Source organism: Pinus tabuliformis, chromosome 2_1 (assembly GCF_031772625.1).
Source record: "Pinus tabuliformis cultivar Carrire ecotype Pingquan chromosome 2_1, CPIR1, whole genome shotgun sequence".
Classification (NCBI taxonomy): Eukaryota; Viridiplantae; Streptophyta; class Pinopsida; order Pinales; family Pinaceae; genus Pinus; species Pinus tabuliformis.
Window position 1 is genome coordinate 888915265 of NC_142299.1, and position 20838 is coordinate 888936102.

At 41.8% G+C, this 20838-nt stretch overlaps 1 protein-coding gene across 3 annotated transcripts in view; it reads left to right on the plus strand.

The window, feature by feature from the left end:
• Nucleotides 1–268: 268 nt before the first annotated feature.
• The window catches only part of LOC149203499 (hydrolase family protein / HAD-superfamily protein), a 494119-nt gene continuing 473549 nt past the window's right edge, over nucleotides 269–20838 (plus strand). Inside the window, exons 1-2 of one of the 3 annotated variants that reach the window (XM_089403464.1) lie at nucleotides 269–614; nucleotides 736–854. In XM_089403464.1, the coding sequence (XP_089259590.1) occupies nucleotides 508–614; nucleotides 736–854 (226 nt within the window). In that variant the 5' untranslated portion in view covers nucleotides 269–507. The remainder of the gene's footprint in view (nucleotides 615–735; nucleotides 855–20838) is intronic. The other 2 variants (XM_089403462.1, XM_089403463.1) reach the window with 2 other exon arrangements.

A 20838-nucleotide genomic window follows, 5' to 3' on the forward strand; every position in this document is an offset into this window, starting at 1 on the left:
TTTTAATTTTTTTTAGCAATTATAATTGAAATCCATACATAAGAAAATATAATGGAAAATTAAAAAATATATAATGAACCATTTAACTTTGACTCCCTTGAGAATGAAAATCTTGTGAAGATTGCTTACTGTCCTTTTGTACCCAAATCTGTTGCTAAAACTTTCTATCGAAGTGGCAATAAGAATCGACAAAGAAATCTTATTCTCATAAAATAAGGTATTTTTGAGGTTGTGGACCAAGTGTCTTCTCACATAAATGTCTCGAAAGTAACTTATCTCTTTACGATCAAAGGCTAAGAAGGTGGTTTTGAACCAAGCACTGTTGGGAATAGTAATGTTCTGGTTGTTGCATGTTAAGTGAACTTTGTGGTTTTGAAGGAATGTTTTATTTTTTCGACATTCTAATTAAGACTTCCTTCCATGCCGCCAAAGAAGAGCACTGCTATAATCAAAGACCACCCACGCTGCCACGCATAACATCGTTGCTTCAAACCAGGCGAGCAGAGGATGCTTTGTTTGGTGGCACGGGCCATCGGGCCAAAATCTCAAAGCACTTGTCAGCTAATTCGACATTGTCAACGTCGTCATTATTCTCTGGAAACCGAAGCACAGGGGTCAGATGCTCAATCTCTATTTAAACAAAAAAAAAAAAACTCTGTTTATAAGATTAGAATGCTGCAAATTTTGATTTTGATTAAGGAATTGCAATGGAGCGTTTATTAACAATAGATATAGATGTAGGCCCACATTTGGCATTGCCTTTGATATCGATGGTGTCTTATTACGTGGACGGACACCAATTGGAAGATCTCCGCAAGCACTGCAACGCCTCTATACAGATCCCTCCAATCCCAGTAAGTCCTTACTGCTTTTCTTTCCTTGAATTTGATTAGAGTTTATTAAGTTTGACATAAAAGGTTGCGGTTATCCGCCCTGATTGCAGAACTTCTTTATTTCTACCGGTATCATTATTTTGTTGTAAAAGACTGCAAACAATAAGTAGTTCCGGGCACAATTGGGGACCATAGTGAAGTAGGTTGCGAGCGCTACGGAGTTTGAATTTCAGGCCAGTCCATGAGATTTGAACTGGTAAGTCCCTCTAGTAGGTAAAATTCAGTTGGAACCACCAGGGGAGCCAGCTGTAAGTCCTTAGTTATGTGGTCGGTGTCTTACTCGGAGAAACCTATCTCCAAAGTCTGTGATAATGAAAGGGCTGAGATTGCTTGCCGTCATGTTAGGAATGAGACTTTGTTCAATTATTCCGCTACAAACACAGTTGCATTGAAAATGACTAGAAACATGTGTATCCACATGACCTACTGGGTTTAATGTAGGGATGAATAACAGTGGTGGTTTATATGTCATGCCTCGTGGGTGGACTTTGGCTTGGATATTATGTATGTGATGTTGCAAGCAATTTTACTAAATTGGCATATAGATATCTCTATATTAGGAATTTATTCCACATTACTGCTCCCTTTCTAATTGTGTGTGCACTGTGAATAATTCCAAATGCATAACAATTGTGTGATGAAGGTGGTTTATAAGGCATTACATACACCATAAACTTTGCCATTTGAAAGCTAGTTTTTGGGGTGCAAGCCCTTGGGTTGAGGTGATAGCATCCTCCTTCACTTTGGTACTAATATAATAAGAAGTTTTGATATGATGCCTCGTTGGCTGTCTTTGGTTTGTAGTTGTTATTTAAATGATGTTGTGAGCTATTTTACCATAATGGCATATCCTTATGTCAGGATGAATGTCTTAAACGTTGAAATCAGACTTAGAACTGGTCAAAGGGTCAGATTAAATTCAAATCGGAATTTGCTGATGACTTGGTTTATGAACTAGTTGAATAAAAAGATTAGAAAATTTATTATAAAATACTAAATTTATAATTAATATATATATATATATATATAAATCCAAGATTCAAAACCATTAGGGGCTAAATATCCAAAATTTGTGCGTTTATATAATATCTAAGGGTAAATATAGCAAGATGGCGCTATGTGCAATACATACCCGAAACAAAATACAAACAAAGAGGGTCTAAATGGGAACTAGGCCATAGAAAATAACATGCTACAAGCTACTAGCCTACTATATATCGCTGATCAATTGTATTTTAGGGTTTATGAATAGGAGGGGGTAGATTTTTTGTTTATTTTTGAAGGTTGAAACCCCACACAACCGTGCCCAAATCTGTTTGGGATGGAATTGGCCATTGAACTGGTTCACGGGCTGGTTCTATACCAAACCGGTCAGTTTGGTATGGAATTGGCCCTGAACCAGTTAAATAGCCAATTTAGAGGATTTGATGTTTACGCTGGTTGGTTTTGGTTCAGTATGGGATTGGCCCTTAAATTGGTACACGGGCTGGTTTAGAGGGTTTGATGAATAGACCAGCTGAGCTGGTTTTAAAATCAGTGGTTAGAATTTTGTTTCACATTATTACTCCCTTCTAGGTTCCCAAACTAGGGCAAGGTTACCTATTGCAACAAAATCTAGCAACTTAGTGCAAAGCCTCATTAGATGACCTAGACAATGTGCAACAATTGGGATGTCACCACTGTCACCTTAGTAATGACTCCCCTCTCTTTTTTTGAAGGACATAATCCAACACAAGGGAGGTTTCCGTGGTAGGGCTTAGAGATCAAGTAACCCAAGGATCTTAAGCTAAGTGCCCCCTAAAGATCCTATAATATAAATCCATTGGATGAAGCTATAGCAAATTAAGGATCGAGTTAAATGAAGGAGTAAATTTCAGATTTGGGTTTTCGTTCAAGGGAGCTATGGGTCAATCTAAAGGCTATGGTTGGCCTAAAAAATCTCAAATAGGTTTCCCAAACACACCAAATCAAGAAAATACTCAAAGCTGCTATAAACTACAGTTTTAAATGAGCAAATTGCAACAAAACAATAATTTATAAAAACAACAAATCTAGCCATGAAAATTGTGAATGAGCTATGTGCAATAAAGGCTAGATTAGAGAGTAAACTAGGGACAATTACAACAAATTTTGACAGTGAATAAGGCACAAACAACAAATAAAACCTTGATGTCAGCTCTAGAAAATGGATGAAAAACTTTAATTTGTTTCTTTAATGCACTTTTATGCATTGTCTAACCCTATGGCATATATCAACAAGTTTTGAAATGTTGGAAATATAAGATTTTGCTGTAATTTAACCCTAATTTACAATGAAGTAAAAAGAAAAATGATTTTTATATTTAAAAAGGATGCCACAAGAGACATGGACTAGTGCCTTCTCAATCTAGGGCGTATGGAGTATAGGACACAAACAATTCGAGGGTTTCTTTGGGGTGATACTAAATCCAAACCAACTAGGGCAAATAAACAAACTTGCCCTAGAATTTGAGATTTAGGTTCTCAATTTTCGGGATGATCAAGGGAAAGATAAAACGATGTCTATTCCTCAAATCCTTGGGGAAGGGCTTAGCTCAACAAGGGACAATTAAGAAAATACTAAGTAAACTAATTTATCACAAGAACATTCACCCCATGGAACATAATACTGAGATAAAGGAAATAAACTAATTTACTTCATGGTTCACTATGCAATATGCAAGATCCACCATAAACATCCATGAATGAGATCACATTACATTACAATTCCATCCAAGAGAAGTCACTCAACTAGGCCTCCATAGTGCACAAGAGAGAAGAATCACTAATCTAGAGAATGTATGATCCAAGTGTGACAATGAATCCAAGAAACAAATTGTTCCCCTATTTATACTAGGGTAACCAAGTGATTTATCCCTAATTTAGGCTAAAAGCCCCTAAAAATGTGAAATGCATGATGCAAGGTGAATAGATCATTAAGCCGACCCCCAAATATCACCAAAACAATGAAGTAACATGAGAATAAGCCTTGGTTAGCCCACACGTGTGAGAAAGATACCCTCCAAAGGGTGATATCATCTCCAAAAGTCATGTCTCTTCATGGTGCAAAATATGGCTCATAATGCATGTCTTATCCCACAAGTCATGTCTCTACATCTCCAAAAAGGTGCCTTATCACCAAAATAGTCCTCTCGAGCCCTAACGTCACTCCCCAAAAGGCCTACGTCATCATCATTTGTAGCACATGGGTGACATCATCAAGATAGGGCGTGCCATCATCATAGTAGAAGGTGCAATATCCCCTCCAAAAGGCTCCCAAGTCATCAACACCTTCAATTATCAACCAGAGAGGAAGAACGTCGATGAAGAAGGTAAAATGCCAACCTAGGGGCATCCTGTCATGTCATGGGTACACTGTTTCTTCGAATAACGTCTAAGCCTAGAAAGCTAGTGTCCAAGGTCCTCAGATTGGGGAAGGGTCTCATCAACTGTGCCAAGTCAACCTTAAAGTCATCATTCCTAGAAAAGTGCCCAATATCCTTTGTCAAAGTGCTCTGCATCATCATCATAGTGGTTGGATATCATCTCTGAAGTGCTGGAGAAACATCATATCATCCCTTAAGGGATCTTGTATTAGATATCAATGATGATAGTTAGGCTTCAAGATTTGAAGTCCTATTAGTCCATCAAGATTCTATCAACATTTGGGAATTCCAGCATAGCAACTGATCTCTTTAACAAGCAATCAAAAATCATTTCATTGATTCATTGGGAATGTTTAGACATGAGAGTTGTTATCTTCTAGATATTGGCAGTTTTTCAAGCATATCTTCATCAAAGCTAATAATAGAAGATCATTTTATCCTTGTGTTTCCTCAAGTTTCACTAAAAGGGGGACATGGAGATCTTGTATTAGATATCAATGATGATAGTTAGGCTTCAAGATTTGAAGTCCTATTAGTCAATCAAGATTCTATCAACATTTGGGAATTCCAGCATAGCAACTGATCTCTTTAACAAGCAATCAAAAATCATTTCATTGATTCATTGGGAATGTTTAGACATGAAAGTTGTTATCTTCTAGATATTGGCGGTTTTTCAAGCATATCTTCATCAAAGCTAATAATAAAAGATCATTTTATCCTTGTGTTTCCTCAAGTTTCACTAAAAGGAGGACATGGAGAAATGTTTTTGCAGGTGTCCCCTCGTCATGGGAGCACAGGAAACATGGGGAGTGTGCCTACCACCTTAGGGGATGTGTCCCCTTGTGTTAGGCCCTTGGGCTTGATTGCGCATGAAGGCGCGCCCCAAGACGACCATGATGTTCCATGCCAACTAGAAGTGGCGAAAAATCGAAGTTGGTGGGGTTGTGCGACAAGTCGTGCAACAGGATCACCAAGATGGACACCTTACGATGATATGGGCTAGTCCTGCATGAGAGCACCGTGTGATGACCTACCTAGGTTGCACGAAACGGGGAAACGGGTACGAGTTTCCGAAACGGGAACCGATACGAAAATCGACCTCCCCAAATTTTGGAAACTAGGAAACACGAATATATATATATATATATATAGATTAGGACATTTAAGAAATACGTGCAAACATAAAGCATATATGATAAATTCTAGTTTATTACATTATGATAAAATTGTCAATTGTCAATGCATAAACTATAAGTCTCTAAATTTACATCACATTTACTTATGAATGATAACATAATGAAAATAGAAATATCCAAAATCAGCCACGAGAAATTTCTAATTTCTTGTCTCGTGCTTGATTGGGAGTCTCAATCTACATAGTCGAACGACCTTAGTGCTCTTGATTAAATACAAGTTTCATACCCTAGTACCCTACATGCTCTTGATTATTGGGAGTCTCCCCTGCATAGAGGGCTTGGTTCTCTTGATTAAATACAAGTTCCATACCCTAGTACATGATAAAATCCAATGGAAACATTGCAATCCCCCCAATCCTGAAATCCTGAAAAACAGATAAGTCTGCTGGATTTTGAGTGAGATATAAAATTCTACTTTCTCCATATGAAATCCAATGAGGGCGAAACCACTCTCAAACATCCTGAGTCATTTCATGGTACTGTTAAAAATTTAAGTAAAAGGATGAAAATGAAAAATAAAGGAGAATATCACTTTTACTTTAAGAATTTAACATTACCGTGAACTGCATATTAACACTAGGGCAAAAATTCACTTTTATAACTTTAGACAGGCATCTAGAAGCAACTAGAAGTCACTAGGATAACCTAAAATTAAAAATAAATTAGAAAACAAATTAAATTAAAAAAAAACACAAGTAAAAAGCTGAAACGTGAGTCGTACAGCCCTGAAACGCGTTTCAGGCTGTACTGGCCACGTTTCAATTTCGTGAAACGTGGCAGTACGGCCTGAAACGCGTTTCAGAGCTGTACCACACGCGTTGCAGCATTTCGTACTTGTTTTCATACAGAAACGCCCCCTTGCCCTACGTTTCCTGCAACATAGTGACATACCCATGCTAAAGGGCAAGTTGGGCGCCCAAGTATGCTTGTAACCAAAGTTTAGGTGAAGTGGTTGGATAGGACGCCTACACGAAGGCGAGCGCGCCCCACTGAACGTCATGCGAATGATGGTGATTTCGGGTGAGGTCGCCTGCACAAAGGCAAGCGTGTCCGACATGATATAAACCGTGAAGGTGTCGTGCGGTGGGATGGGTCCATGGTGGAATGAGCACCTACATGACATGGGCATATGGACCGAAGGGATGCCGAAGCATGCGTTGAGGGTGCACCCACACGGGCGAAGGTGCCAGGCGATATGCTCGCATGACGGGCGTCGTGGGCATGTCGTGCACAACACACGACCCACCATGCATGCCGGGCCGTTAGCGTGCACATGAAGGCAACCGAGGGGTATGATAGCGAAGGTCGAGTCTGCTTGAAGGTTGAATGAGGGTCGGCGCAAAGGGCGCGACTGCCCAAACCATGAGGACTTGATGCGTATAAGTAAAAGAGAGGTCGTGAGGATGGAGACATGACCAAGTAGGAAGGCAAGTGCAAGGCAAAAGGAAAGAGAGCACAGATTCACAACCATAGAAAGGAAACAAAGTCGCAGGAAGGAGGGCGCATGAGGCTCACTTAGCCGAGCCAAGAAGGTCGCACAAAGGTTTTTGGGCAGGTTGTATTTCTAAGGGTTGTGTTTTGGTTGAATGTGCAGGTCGTTAGATTGCACTAGGCTTTGGATTTCTGTGGGTTTGGGTCAAGGTGCAAGCTGGCAAGCTGTGCACAACTTGGATAAAAACTAAGTATTTGGGCAGGGCGTTGGTTTAGCCAACAACTGACATGGTTGTTGTATATTGAAGTTGAAGTTAATAAAAGAAGCGAAGGATTTTCTGTTGGGGGTTCCCCCTCCCATGTAAATCTTGTACATGTTATATGCTTCTGTTATATTGCTGTTTACTGTGACATCGCAAGATTGGTAAGTTAAAGATTGTTGAAGTAAGATAGCTGAATTGTACAAGTTAACTTGAATAATTATCTAAGTGAAAAAGATAATGAAGGGCTATTGTGTTTGAAGTTGCTAGAAAACTTAATTCCACAAAGTTAATAGTGGCTTCACTAAGAGACACATAGGCTAGAGGCATAGTCCGAGAGTAAGTAGTTGTGTGCCTTACAACGAAAACTCACTAGTGTTGCACGCCCTTGGTGGTCTAAGTGGTGCGATCATTGTGGGGTCGTGATGAATGGTATCAGAGCAATCGAGTCGAAGCTTGGGAAGTCGCTTGAAGAAAAGGCAATGGCATGATGACCGTTACCGTGAAGAGCTGCGGTTGAGGCTGTGTTGAAGAACCAAAGTTTTGGAAAAAGGAACTTGGTTTGAAGTTGGACAACGAGATGGCATGTTTTTAAGACGTTGACTCTTGGAGAGCTACGATGCAACAAAATTGTGCAAGACTGGTGTAGGTAATGAAGGATTTGAATCACATGAGGAAAGAGAAGCCGAAGTTGTAGAAAGAATTTGATGTGCTCCAAGAGAAGGTTAGGAGAGAGCTCCTCGACCTTGATTGTTTGATTGAGAAGGTTGAAGCTGCGAGATATGAAGAGGAAGTTGGTCATGCGACTTGTTACCACTCAAACTAGCAGGGGTCCTAGGAGGGGATCCTATAGAGCAACTATTAGGTCAAGGGCAACAATGGAGCAATAACCCACTGTCACCTCAGCTAAAGCTCCCTACTCTTTACGGACTTTCACTGATGGGAGGAGACCCAATATAAAGGGAAATCACTAGATGATTAGAATAATGAGAGGGCAAGGAGTGATTCCTCAGGTCTATTCACAAGAGAGATTCAATTATATGGATTTCTTGCTCAGGAAGCAAGGTGATATGCTGTCTAGGAAGGGTTGAGGATTCTCAAGGCTAGGGTTTGGGAATATATCTTGCAAAGATGATTCCTAGGCTTGGAAATCCTTATGGAGAATTGGTCTTTGTGTGGTCTTTGTGGAATTTGCGTCAATGGGTTGCGAGATCACACGGGACCAAGCAAACCCAAAATTAGGTCAAGGGTATGGAGTTGATCACTCAATGAGGGGCTTGACCTAATTAGGGAGGAGAAGAAGATCAAAGGACAAATTTTCTTTGAGATTTGAATTCAATGATCCTAATAAGGACACTAGCCAAGGGAAAACTAGGGCAAGAAATTGTCCTTGAGCTAGGGCTTGCTATCTCTCGAGATCCCACAGTTGGATTTGCTTCAAATTTGGGGGGCCTCTAGAGCAAACATCAACGCAGTTGTGAACCAAAAATTGAAGTGTTTGGATGGCTAGATTGTGAGATAATTGATGCCCTAGGTGACCTATGTAGGTTAGGCCTAGAAAAAGAGGGAGGTGAAAGAATAAGCATTGAAAATGATTACCAATGGAGGATTAGTATCTTATCCTTTGGGAGAGATGGAGTCAAGGAGAATTTATGGTTTGGGAAGAATTCACCTAATCAAGGAGGCCTTCAACAACTTCACGTGGCATTTGGAGCATGAGAAAGCTACTGCAAGGACTTTATACTTCGGTTTGCAATAAATGATGACTTATTGAGATGTATTTAATATAAATTATCTCTAGGAACATTCACCCATTCATACATGGCCCATGACATGATGCAACACTATAAAGAACAAAATTTCCCACAATTTCATATAAAGTAGTAGTAAATTTCAGACTTGTATAGCGAAAATCCTAGCAACATCCATGTGACAAAAGTAAATGACAAGAATAAACATTAAAAGAGTACTTACATGTATAAAAGAGTATATCCAATCATCAAGTTATGCCAATAATGAAGCTCCAAGACAAGAGAGATCCAAACATCAAAATTCATCCATAACATCCAAACTCATCCTTCAAAGGAATAGATTAAATTTCACAAGAGCAAATGATCGAATGCAAGTGATGATGAGAGAATGAATCACCTCTCATCTATTTATACGATGTATAATGAGTTCGATTTAGCTAATTTGGCCTAATTGAGCCCCTAAAATAAAATAATGTGCATAATAACAATACTTTTGGTGACAAGCCCACCAAATAGCTCAACAACATAATAAGAAGTCTCTCAAGAGGGTCGAATGATGAACAAAGTGAGTTGTTGGGCCTTTGAGGAGGCTTGATGAAATCCAAGGGGTGCCATGATGAAGAATTGGACTCCAAACATAGTGGACAAGGGGTTGGCCACTTGTTTTCCAAGCAAAAACTTGTGGTGCTCCCAAGTGTGGTGTGGGGGCACAAGGACATTCACATGAGTCTCCAAATGGATCGAAAAAATTCTGTAGACCATCTGTAAGGGCTAGGATGATGATAAAAGCCCTCCCTTTGCAACAGGAGACATCCTCTGGACCCTGGAACATCTGCCAAGTGTATGGTGCAAGCGTGGAGCTGGTTGGGCATGGTGAACCAGGTGCATCATCCTCATCCAAAAGGTGGAACACGAGCAACCAATGAGCGCTGTTGGGGATCCATGAAGTAATCTCTACTATGGTGGAGGCCCGTGTCTCTCAATGCTTACCTTACAAGTGCCAATGTGGCCCTTTGGAGAGCTAGGACCTCGTATGGGGCAACAAAGCCCCAAATAGAAATCCACCTACAATCCTGCATAAGATCCAATGCATCCCCTTGCCTTCCAGTACAACAAATCATCAGAATAATCAAGTAACAGAGGTTACAAGTCATGGAATCAATGGGGCACTTCATGGTGGCATACCCTTCCATAGTGGGCTTTGGCATGTACAAGTGTCTCCAAGCTCAATGGGGTTTAAGCAAGGACCCTATTAGCTGGTTTCAACCTCTAAAGGGGGTGAAATGTCCATGGTACATCCCTCAAGTGGCAGTTGGCATATGATATAGTAATGCAACAAAGTGGGATCAGGGGAAACATCTAGACCACATGTCATAGTGCAAGGGTAGCTGTAATGAGGGAAGCCCACACCTGGGTATATGGGTGTAGGAGGGAGAAAATCATGATACATGAGTTACCCCAACCTTTGTTTTTCTACCTTATTCATATGCCTTTTGTCTTTAATTGATTTTTTTCATAACTGCTCAGGGCGCCAGGGGATGAGAGCATGATGTGTAATATATAGCAGTGGATACCCCCTTAAGGTGGGGCGGTTCGTCGCCCACCAGGGGTTGGGACAATCGTGGATTCCTTAATGATGGAGGGGGCTCATCTAGGGCCCATAGGAACAAGGGTGATGGCCATGGATAAGAGGTAGAACTCATGTTTGGATTTTGCCCACGTGCTAAATTTGTATGTCCCGACCATCTTTTGCATTTTGTGGTACATTCCTGGTTGAGAGTATCCATATTATGCTTTTTATTTTCTTTTTAGTTGCATCAACCTTTGGGGCATCGTTCTAGGGCCGACCCAAGGTGTGGACAAGGTGAGGGGGAGGCTAACCCTATGTGGACCCGGATGGGAAAAGAAATGAATGGGGCTAAAATGAGTGGAAGGGGAGTAATGTAGGTGGTATTGAGAAGTAGAACCACACAACCAAAATCAAGACTTTCCATGTAGTGCCATCCCTAAAGCTAATGACCAGTAAAGGATACAAGGGTAACCACAAAATCGGGCAGTGAAGACAAGAATACAAACCTAACCCACTCTTTTTGTTGAATCCCCCCACCAATCCATTCCCAAAAGTGCCCATGAAAAGTAAACAAAATTACTCAACCAAACCAATCAAAAGTTATACCTTTGGGGTTGGGAGGCCCACCTTCAAATATACATTCATAACAGATGGGTGAGGGACCACATGATTGGCTTAGGTGGCAGAGAAAATGGCACATCGAGCTATTTGGGGGCTGCAAGGGGCTGTTGGCTGCCGGCTGAGGATCATCTAGGAGAAATTTTTTCTCCTATATACACTTCCCACAAGCGGTGAGTAACATCTAGCTCCAACTAGGACATGAGCTCTCGGAGAGGTGCATGAGAACACCAACAATCTCTTGGTACTGCAGACTTGTTATCTGCACATATCAAAGACCAAGCACACTAGGAAACATGTTTTTGTGGTGTTTTATGATCACCCATGCTTAGTATTAGGCCATAAAATCAACAGAAGTGAAATTATTTTCAATGCAATTTTAATCTAAATGCAGCTAATCTATCATGATAATATCATATGATGTTAGTTCTAATGGGAAAATTAGCATGCAATGGATCCTACCCTAACATGCCAATAGTACAATATCAATACTAAGTGATATCATAAAGCCAGTGCAACCGACATATCATCATATCAATATACATATACTTGCCAATATGATTACTCATGTAGCAAATCTCAAAGCAAATGTTGACACAATCACAAAGAGGATGAAGCGGGTGGGAGGTGGGTAAATATGATCTCCATTCAAGGTAACAAGAAGCCCAAGGAAAGTAGGTCAATCTAGAAGTGTGAGGCCTTCCATCTAAGTACACAATGGCGGAATGAATGATCACTCTCAAGAGCTCCTTATCACAATCATTGCTCATAATATTATGCTTTGTGGATGCCACAAGGTCATGATGGGACGGGAACGAAGGGTGAGGGAAGGAAGGAGTGCAACAAATAGGTTGCTCAAGGTGATGGTCACATTGGAGAGAGGAGTGATCATAATCCTGAGGGTGTGCCCAAGGAGATAAAGTATATTCAATGAGGGGCTCTTCCTTGACACTATGCTTAGAAGGGGGAAGGGCTCATGGTCACTTGAGATCATATGACAAGGGGTGAGGGAATCACTTGTGGATGACTCAAAATGATAAACAAGAAAAAAAGGCAATGGGGAAGATGAGGTATTGTATTCAATGGGGCTCCTTTCTTGAAAATCATATTTTAAAGGCTCAAGTGATTTGGACATACTCCTAGAATCACAAGGAAGGTAGGTAGGAGCAAGGGCCTCATCATTAGTATCAAAGATACGGTTTTCAACTTTTCCCAAAAAGGAGAATCAATTATTTCCAACTGCCTTCTCTCATGCAAGGGAAAATAATGATCCTCCTTCCCAAGGGTATCGATGGATATGTCATCATAAATAAAGGGAAGACTAATCCCAACCTCATCCTCCCTGTCAATATCATAAATGGGAGCACAATCGAATTGAGGACCAACAATTTCCCATTTCTCCTTTTCAATATGAAAATAATCTCCAATATCAACTTCCAAGGGGCTAATGGGATTACCTTCCCCAAGGTTCTCAAAAGAAGAGTCATCAGGAGTAGTATCTTTGAGAAAGGTAAGGTCAACCTCAACTTGACTTTCCATAGACTCATCCTCCCCAACACGTGTTCTCAAAATCATCGTTTTCATCATGTGGACCCAAGGAGGACTTGTCTTCTCGCTCATCACTTAGATTTTCAAAGTTTTGATGATGCTTGATGAAGGCTTCCTCTTGAATGCTTAATGTGGGGCATACTTGAAAATGACTAAGAAATCCATCAACGAACTCCTCAATAGATGAGATGCTCCTAGGTTCGTGATTATGCAACCATGAGTTATGACCATGGAGAGAGCTCATGAACAATAGTATAAGGACATCCTGGTGGACCTCTGTCTCCTTTGAAGCATGCACAATAAATATTACTACATGATCAATTGCAGAGAGTGGATCACCATCAAATATGGGCGACCTATGTACCATCCTTCTTGTGACATGATTAGGGTGCCCAGGGATGCTAGTGATGTCCAAAGTGGGAAAATCATCAAAGAAAGACATTCTATTGCGATATACATGTAAATTATGTAGGAGTCGCCAGGGTGAATTGAAAGATGCTTATAAAAATGCTTGCTTCACCCTACAAGCATCGACTTTAAAGTACAATGAAGAACTAGGCCTTCGTTCTTCCAATGGAGTTACCAAATGATATATCAATAATGTCGTATGGGGAACAAAACACATGTTTCATTTCCCTGACAACGACACCAAAAATGTTACCACTTAAACTAGTAGGGGTCCTATGAGGGGATCCTATAGAGCAACTACTAGGTCAAGAGCAACAATGGAGCGATAGTCCACTGTCACCTCAGCTAAAGCTCCTTGCTCTTTATAGATTTTTACCAATGGGAGGAGACCCAATATAAAGGGGAATCACTAGATGAATGGAATAATGAGAGGGCAAGGAGTGATTCCTAAGGCCTATTCACAGGGAGACTCAATTATATGGCTTTCTTGCTCGGGAATCAATGTGATATGCTCTCTAGGAAGGGCTAAGAGGATTCTCAAGGGTAGGGTTTGGGAATATATGTTGCAAAGATGATTCCTAGGCCTGGAAATCCTTATGGAGAATTGGTCTTTTTGTGTTCTTTGTGGAATTGGCGTCAATAGGTTGTGGGACCACACGGGGCCAAGCAGACCCAAAATTAGGTCAAGGGTAGCGGGGTGATCACCCAATGAGGAGCTTGACCTAATTAGGGAGGAGAAGAGGATCAAAGGACAAATTTTCGTTGAGATTTGAATTCAATGATCTTAATGAGGACACTAACCAAGGGAAAAATAGGGCAAGAAATGGTCCTTGAGCTAGGGCTTGCTATATCTCGAGATACCACAGTTGGATTTGCTTCAAATTTGGGGGGCCTCTTGAGCAAACCTCAACGCAGTTGTGAACCAAAAATCGAAGTGTTTGGATGGCTAGATTGTGAGATAATTGATGCACTAGGTGACCTATGTAGGCTAGGCCTATAAAAATCGGGAGGTGAAAGAATAAGTGTTGAAAATGATCACCAATGGAGGATTAGTACCTTGTCCTTTGGGAGAGATGGAGTCAAGGAGAATTTATGGTTTGGGAAGAATTCACCCAATCAAGGAGGCCTTCAACAACTTCGCATGGCATTTGGAGCATGAGAACAACTGCTGCAAGGACTTTATACTTTGTTTTGCAATAAATGATGACTTATCGAGATGTATTTAACATAAATTATCTCTAGGAAAATTCACCCATTCATACATGGCCCATGACATGATGCAACACTATAAAGAACAAAAATTCCCACAATTTCATATAAAGCAGTAGTAAATTTCATACTTGTATAGCGAAAATCCTAGCAACATTCATGTGACAAAAATAAATGACAAGAATAAGCATTAAAATAGTTCTTACATGTATTAAAGGGTATATCCAATCATCAAGTTATGCCAATAATGAAGCTCCAAGGCAAGAGACAGATATCCAAACATCAAAATTCATCCATAACATCCAAACTCATCCTTCAAAGGGATAGTGAAAATTTCACAAGAGTGAATAACACAATCCAAGTGATGATGAGAGAATGAATCACCTCTGATCTATTTATACAATGTCTAATGAGTTTGATTTAGCTAATTTGGCCTAATTGAGCCCCTAAAATAAAATAATGTGCATAATAACAATACTTTTGGTGACAAACCCACCAAATAGCTCAACAACATAATAATAAGCCTCTCAAGAGGGTCTAATGATAAACAAAGTGAGTTGTTGGGCCTTTGAGGAGGCCTAATGAAGTCCAAGGGGTGCCATGATGAAGAACTGGACTCCAAACATAGTGGACAAGGGGTTGACCCCTTGTTTTCCAAGCAAAAACTTGTGGTGCTCCCAAGTGTGGTGTGGGGGCACAAGGACATCCTCATGGGTCTTCAAGTGGATCAAAAAAGCCTGTAGACCATCTGTAAGGGCTAGGATGATGATAAAATCCCTCCCTCTGTAGCGGGAGACATCCTTTGGACCCCAAAACATTTGCCAAGTGTATGGTGCAAGTGTGAAGCCGACTAAGCATGGTGAACTAGGTGCATCATCCTCATCCAAAAGGTGGAACACGAGCAACCAATGAGCCTTGCTGGGAATCCATGAAGTAATCTCCGCTATGGTGGAGGCCCATGGCTCTCAATGCTTACCTTACAAGTGCCAATGTGGCCCTTTGTAGAGCTAGGACCCCGTATAGGGAGACCAAACCCCAAATGGAAACCCACCTGCAATCCTGCATAAGATCCAATGCGTCCCCTTGCTTTCCAACACAACAAATCATCGGAATAATCAAGCAACAAAGCTTACAAATCATGGAATCAATGGGGCACTTCATGGTGCCATGCCCTTCCATGGCAGGCTTTGGCATGTACAGGTGTCTCCAAGCTCAATGAGGGGGTTAACCAAGGACCCTATTAGGTGGTTTCAACCTCTAAAGGGGGTGACATGTCCATGGTACATCCCTCAAGTGGCAAGTAGCAGATGATATAGTAGGGGAACAGGATGGGGACCAGCGGAAACATCCAGACCACATGTCATGGTGCAAGGGTAGTTATAATGAGGGAAGTCCACACCTGGGTATTTGAGTGTATGAGGGAGCAAATCGTGGTATATGGATTGCCCGACTTTTTTTTTTCCACCTTCTTCATATGTCTTTTGTCTTTGATTGATTTTTCTTCATAACTGCTCGGGGCTCCAGGGGATGAGAGCATGATGTGTAATATATAGCAGTGGATACCCCCTTAAGGTGGGGCAGTTCATCGCCCACCAGGGGTTGGGACAATCATGGATTCCTTAATGATGGAGGGGGCTCATCTAGGGCCCATAGGAACCAGGGTGATGGCCATGGATAAGGGGTAGAGCTCATGTTTGGCTTTTTCCCATGTGCTAAATTTGTATGTCCCGACCATCTTTTGCATTTTGTGGTACATTTCTTGTTGAGAGTGGCCAAATTATGCTTTTTATTTTCTTTTTAGCTGCATCAACCTCTGGGCCATCGTTCTAGGCCCGACCCAAGGTGTGGACAAGGGTAGGGGGAGGCTAACCCTATGTGGACCTGGATGGGAAAAGAGATGAATGGGGCTAAAATGAGTGGAAGGGGAGTAATGTAGGTGGTATTAGGAAGCGAGACCATGCAACCAAAATCAGGATTTCCCATGTAGTGCCATCCCTAAAGCTAATGGCCAGTAAAGGAGATCCCACAGGACTAGGATACAAGGGTAACCACAAAATCGGGCAGTGGAGACAAGAATACAGACCTAACCCACTCTTTCTGCCGAATCCCCCCACCAATCCATGCCCAAAAGTTCCCATGAAAAGTAAACAAAATTACTCAACCAAACCAATGAAAAGTCATACCTTTGGGGTCGGGAGGCCCACCTTCAAACATACATTCATAATAGATGGGCGAGGGACCACATGGCTGGCTCAGGTGGCAGAGAAAATGGCACATCGAGCTATCTAGGCGCTGCAAGGGGCTGTTGGCTGCCGATTGAGGACCATTTAGGAGAAATTTTTTCTCCTATATACACTTCCCACTGGTGGTGGGTAACACGACCAAGTATGAAATAAACATTGCGAAGTTGAAGTTGAAGTCGAAAGAGGATGAACTTGGTGGAATGAATTCTATTGATGTTGGGCCAAATTCAAGCATTTCGTAGCCATGGAAGGAAGAAGCATTTCGTATTAGGATGCATGGTGTGAATGCCCGAGACAAGGGCGGTGGATGAAGATCCTTATGAAATGGATGAGTCATGATTGGCTGAATGAAGGATTGGCCAAATCTCTATCATGGCTCATGGACGAAGGCCGTTCAAGTGGAAGCACTTGGAGTGGAAGGGCACGTTAGAAGAAGATGAAATTACTTGACATAAAGCTTGGTGGATTTCTTCATTGAGGTTTTGTTGGAGCCAAGGTGAAGTTCTTGGTGAACCTTTACTGGGGGAGACTTTGATGAGGGAAGGGACTAGCTGTGAAGTAAAGCACGATGAAATTGGTTGGTGATTGTCATTGAGACTTCGTTGAAGTCAAGGCGAGTTCTTGAGGGACTGTTGATGGAATAGGAGTTTTGATGAGGATGAGCCGACCATGATCAAAGGTGTAGGCGACCGAGAGCGCTTGCATGACCGAAGTGAGAGCGAATTGTGTGACAAGTGAAGGTGGATTGTGCGATGAGCTTGGGCGAATTAGAGCGCTTTCCGATTGAAGTTGAGGGTGCAATGACTAAAGTTGGGCATGCCCAACCAAGGTAGGTGAGCCAAGCGATCGAAGTTGGGCATATTGAAGATGAGGGTGTCCAACCAAGGGTGCCCACCCAAACGAAGAAGACATGGGTGACCTGTGAAGGCATTCGTATGACGATGAGAGACAAGGACAACTTGTGATGGTGCCAATTGATTGAGACACCTAGTCAAGGGCGTTCGCTTGATTGATGCGACGATGTGGCTTAAAGGAGCTCCGATGTTGAAGGTTTGAAGGAACTTGAAGATAATTGCGATTGGTGATGGCTTCATGTTGATGGTGGTCTTGAGTATTTTTGGTTTGTTGAGGAGCTAAGGTAAGGTTTTGACTTGATTTTGATGTGGTATGGGACACATACCTTTGGACATAGTATGGGATGTGTTCATGAGGAGTGACTTGATAGATTGAGGTAGGAGTGAGATACCTTGGAGCTGAATGAGGGTTGAAGCAATGAAAGTGCCTTGGTGGAGACACTTAGGCGTGGTTTGAGTCTGATGAGACTTAGCCATTTCGAGAGGAGTTGGGATGAGCAATCGTTCCATGGAGGGCCTTCTTGAAGGAGGAGGACTTGGCCATTCGTGGAGGTTGTTGGTGTAGACCTAGGCAACACATGGATGGAGATGACGAGGCAAGTGAAAACTTGTCTTCTTCATGGAAAGATGGAAGCAACATATCTGAGATGAGATGAAGTTTCTTCATGGACCCAAATATGGGATGATGACAGTGACTTTTTGTCGAAGGACTTATGCATGATGAAGACGTGAGTTTGAGTTGCGTATGCAGAAGTGCAACACTTGGACGAGCCTGGAAGATTTGTTGATGAAGATTGATGAATGTGACGAAGTGTTGAACCAACAACTGATGAAGGCATAAGGAGTTGCATTCTCATGGATTGGACTTGATAGTTGGATTAACTACCCAACTAGTTCGATTAATGGGGGCTAGTGGTGCGCTGAGATGTGTTGGAGTTGAGTTGGAGTATGGCAGCAAGAGTTCATGAGAGATGGAGGTTTGTTAGTTGGCGCGATGGTAGTTGCGATGAGACACATTGCTGCCATGTGATGGAGGGATAACCTTCCATGATGAGATGGACCATTGTGAAGACTTGCGACACTTGTATTGATTGCTGATAACCATGAGTTCGAGAGATCTTTCCAATGAGAAGCATTGCGGAGGCAAGAGGAGTCATGAGCCTTAACGAAGGTTTGTGCAAAGGAAGTAAAGAGTTCATGCAGCAGGAACGATGGGAGATGGACGATTCTTCAATGAGGTTGGAGTTGATGACACTTGTGACAGTTTGAACTTGGCAAAAAAGTTTGTTCGGTGGAGTTTTGTCGAGGACGACAATCATTTTAGAGTGGGGGATGATGTCAGGCCCTTGGGCTTGAGTGCGCACGAATGCGCGCCCCAGGATGGCCATGGCGATCCATGCCGACAAGAATTGGCGAAAAACCGAAGTTGGTGGGGTTGTGTGACAAGTCATACAACATAATCACCAAGATGGATGCCTTGCGATGATATGGGCAAGTTGTGCACGAGAGTGCTGTGTGATGACATACCTATATTGAAGGGCGAGCTGGCCGCCCAACTAAGAAACCGGATTCGACCTTAACCCTTTGCGTGTCCCGAATCAGGTGAATTGAACACGATTCAGTGGGACACGTTTCCTCTGATCGTGTCTGATCATGTCTCGATTGTCTCTATCGTGTCCCGATTCTGGGACATGTGTCCCCTTGATTAGTGTGCCACGCGACCCATAAAGGGCGGTTTTGGGCCATTTCACCCTCACTTTTCACTGTCTCTCTTGTTGTGGGTGTGTGGGAGCGAATAACAAAGGGTTTGGGAGCATTTTGGAGGCGATTCAAGCAACAGGTAAGTGCATTTTGTTTCTATTTTTTGTTGCATTTTTATTACAACAATTTACATGTGCTTTTTTTTTACAAGTTTGTGCATTTTTTCTTTATTTTTTTACAACATTCATGGCTCAATCAAGGGCAACAGGGAAGGGGCAAAGGAAGGGGAAGAATGTCCCCATTGGAGATGCCCCTCTTATTCCAATTTCATCAGGGTCTGCAAGTGTTCCCTCTATTGGAAGTGGGCTGCAACAACTTCAAATGTTGAGGGAAGACAACAGGCTCAAGATAACAAATATCCCTTGGCGAAGTATGTCACAAGAGAGCAAGGGCTAGGCAGCAAGTTGAAGGGAGGAGGTAATGTTGCTTGGAAATGCAACTATTGCAACAATCATTTCATGAACACATATTACTGTGTGAAATCTCATTTGTTGGATTTACTAGGTTGTGGAATTGCAACATGTACACAGGTGTCTTTAGATAAGAGGAAAGAAATGGAAAAAGAGGCCAATGTTGGTATGGTAAAGGTGGCTGCAACATCTAAAAAAACATGAATGATGATCCCCTTCCATTGTAAAGGAAAAACAACAACAAATTTCCATTTGAGAGTTTTGGTGGGCGACAAGCAACAAAAAGAAAGGCAGTGGCACTTGGTCCAATGGACAAGATTTTTTAGAAAGAGAAACGGGAAGAGCTTGATCTCACCATTGCATTCTTTTTCTATCAGAACTTCATATCCTTTAATGTTGCACGCTCACCTTTATTTATTGAGATGTGTTGAGCTCTAACTCAAGGGGCTCCATCAGGGTATGTGCCTCCTGGGTCTGAGAAGCTTAGAACCACATTGTGGACTAAGGCAAAGAAAGAGGTGGATGAAATGCTTGAGCCTATTAAATCAACATGGCCAACATCTGGGGTTAGTATTGTTTCTGATGGATGGACAGATGTAGCACACCACCCACTCATCAACTTCATGGTGTCTTCCTTGAATGGTCCAGTTTTCTTGAACTTAGTGGATGCACTTGGACAATACAAGGACGCACAATATATGGGTGAGTTCATTAAAGTTATTGAAGATGTAGGTGTTGATTCTTGTGTGCAAATCATTACAGATAATGCACCTATTTGCAAGGGTGTTGGCATGATTGTGGAAGCTAAATGTCCACAAGTATTTTGGACATTTTGCATTGTCCATTCCTTGAATTTAGCACTTAAATCTATTGCTTCTGATGTGCTTTGGATTGGAAGTATTATTGAGGATGTGCCTCCTGGGTCAGAGAAGCTTAGAACCACATTGTGGACTAAGGCAAAGAAAGAGGTGGACAAAATGCTTGAGCCTATTAAATCAGCATGGCCAACATCTGGGTTTAGTATTGTTTCTGATGGATGGACAGATCTAGCACACCACCCACTCATCAACTTCATGGTGTCTTCCTTGAATGGTCCAGTTTCCTTGAACTCAGTGGATGCACTTGGACAATACAAGGATGCACAATATATGGGTGAGTTGTTCTTTAAAGTTATTGAAGATGTAGGTGTTGATTCTTGTGTGCAAATCATTACAGATAATGCACCTATTTGCAAGGCTGCTGGCATGATTATGGAAGCTAAATATCCACAAGTATTTTGGAT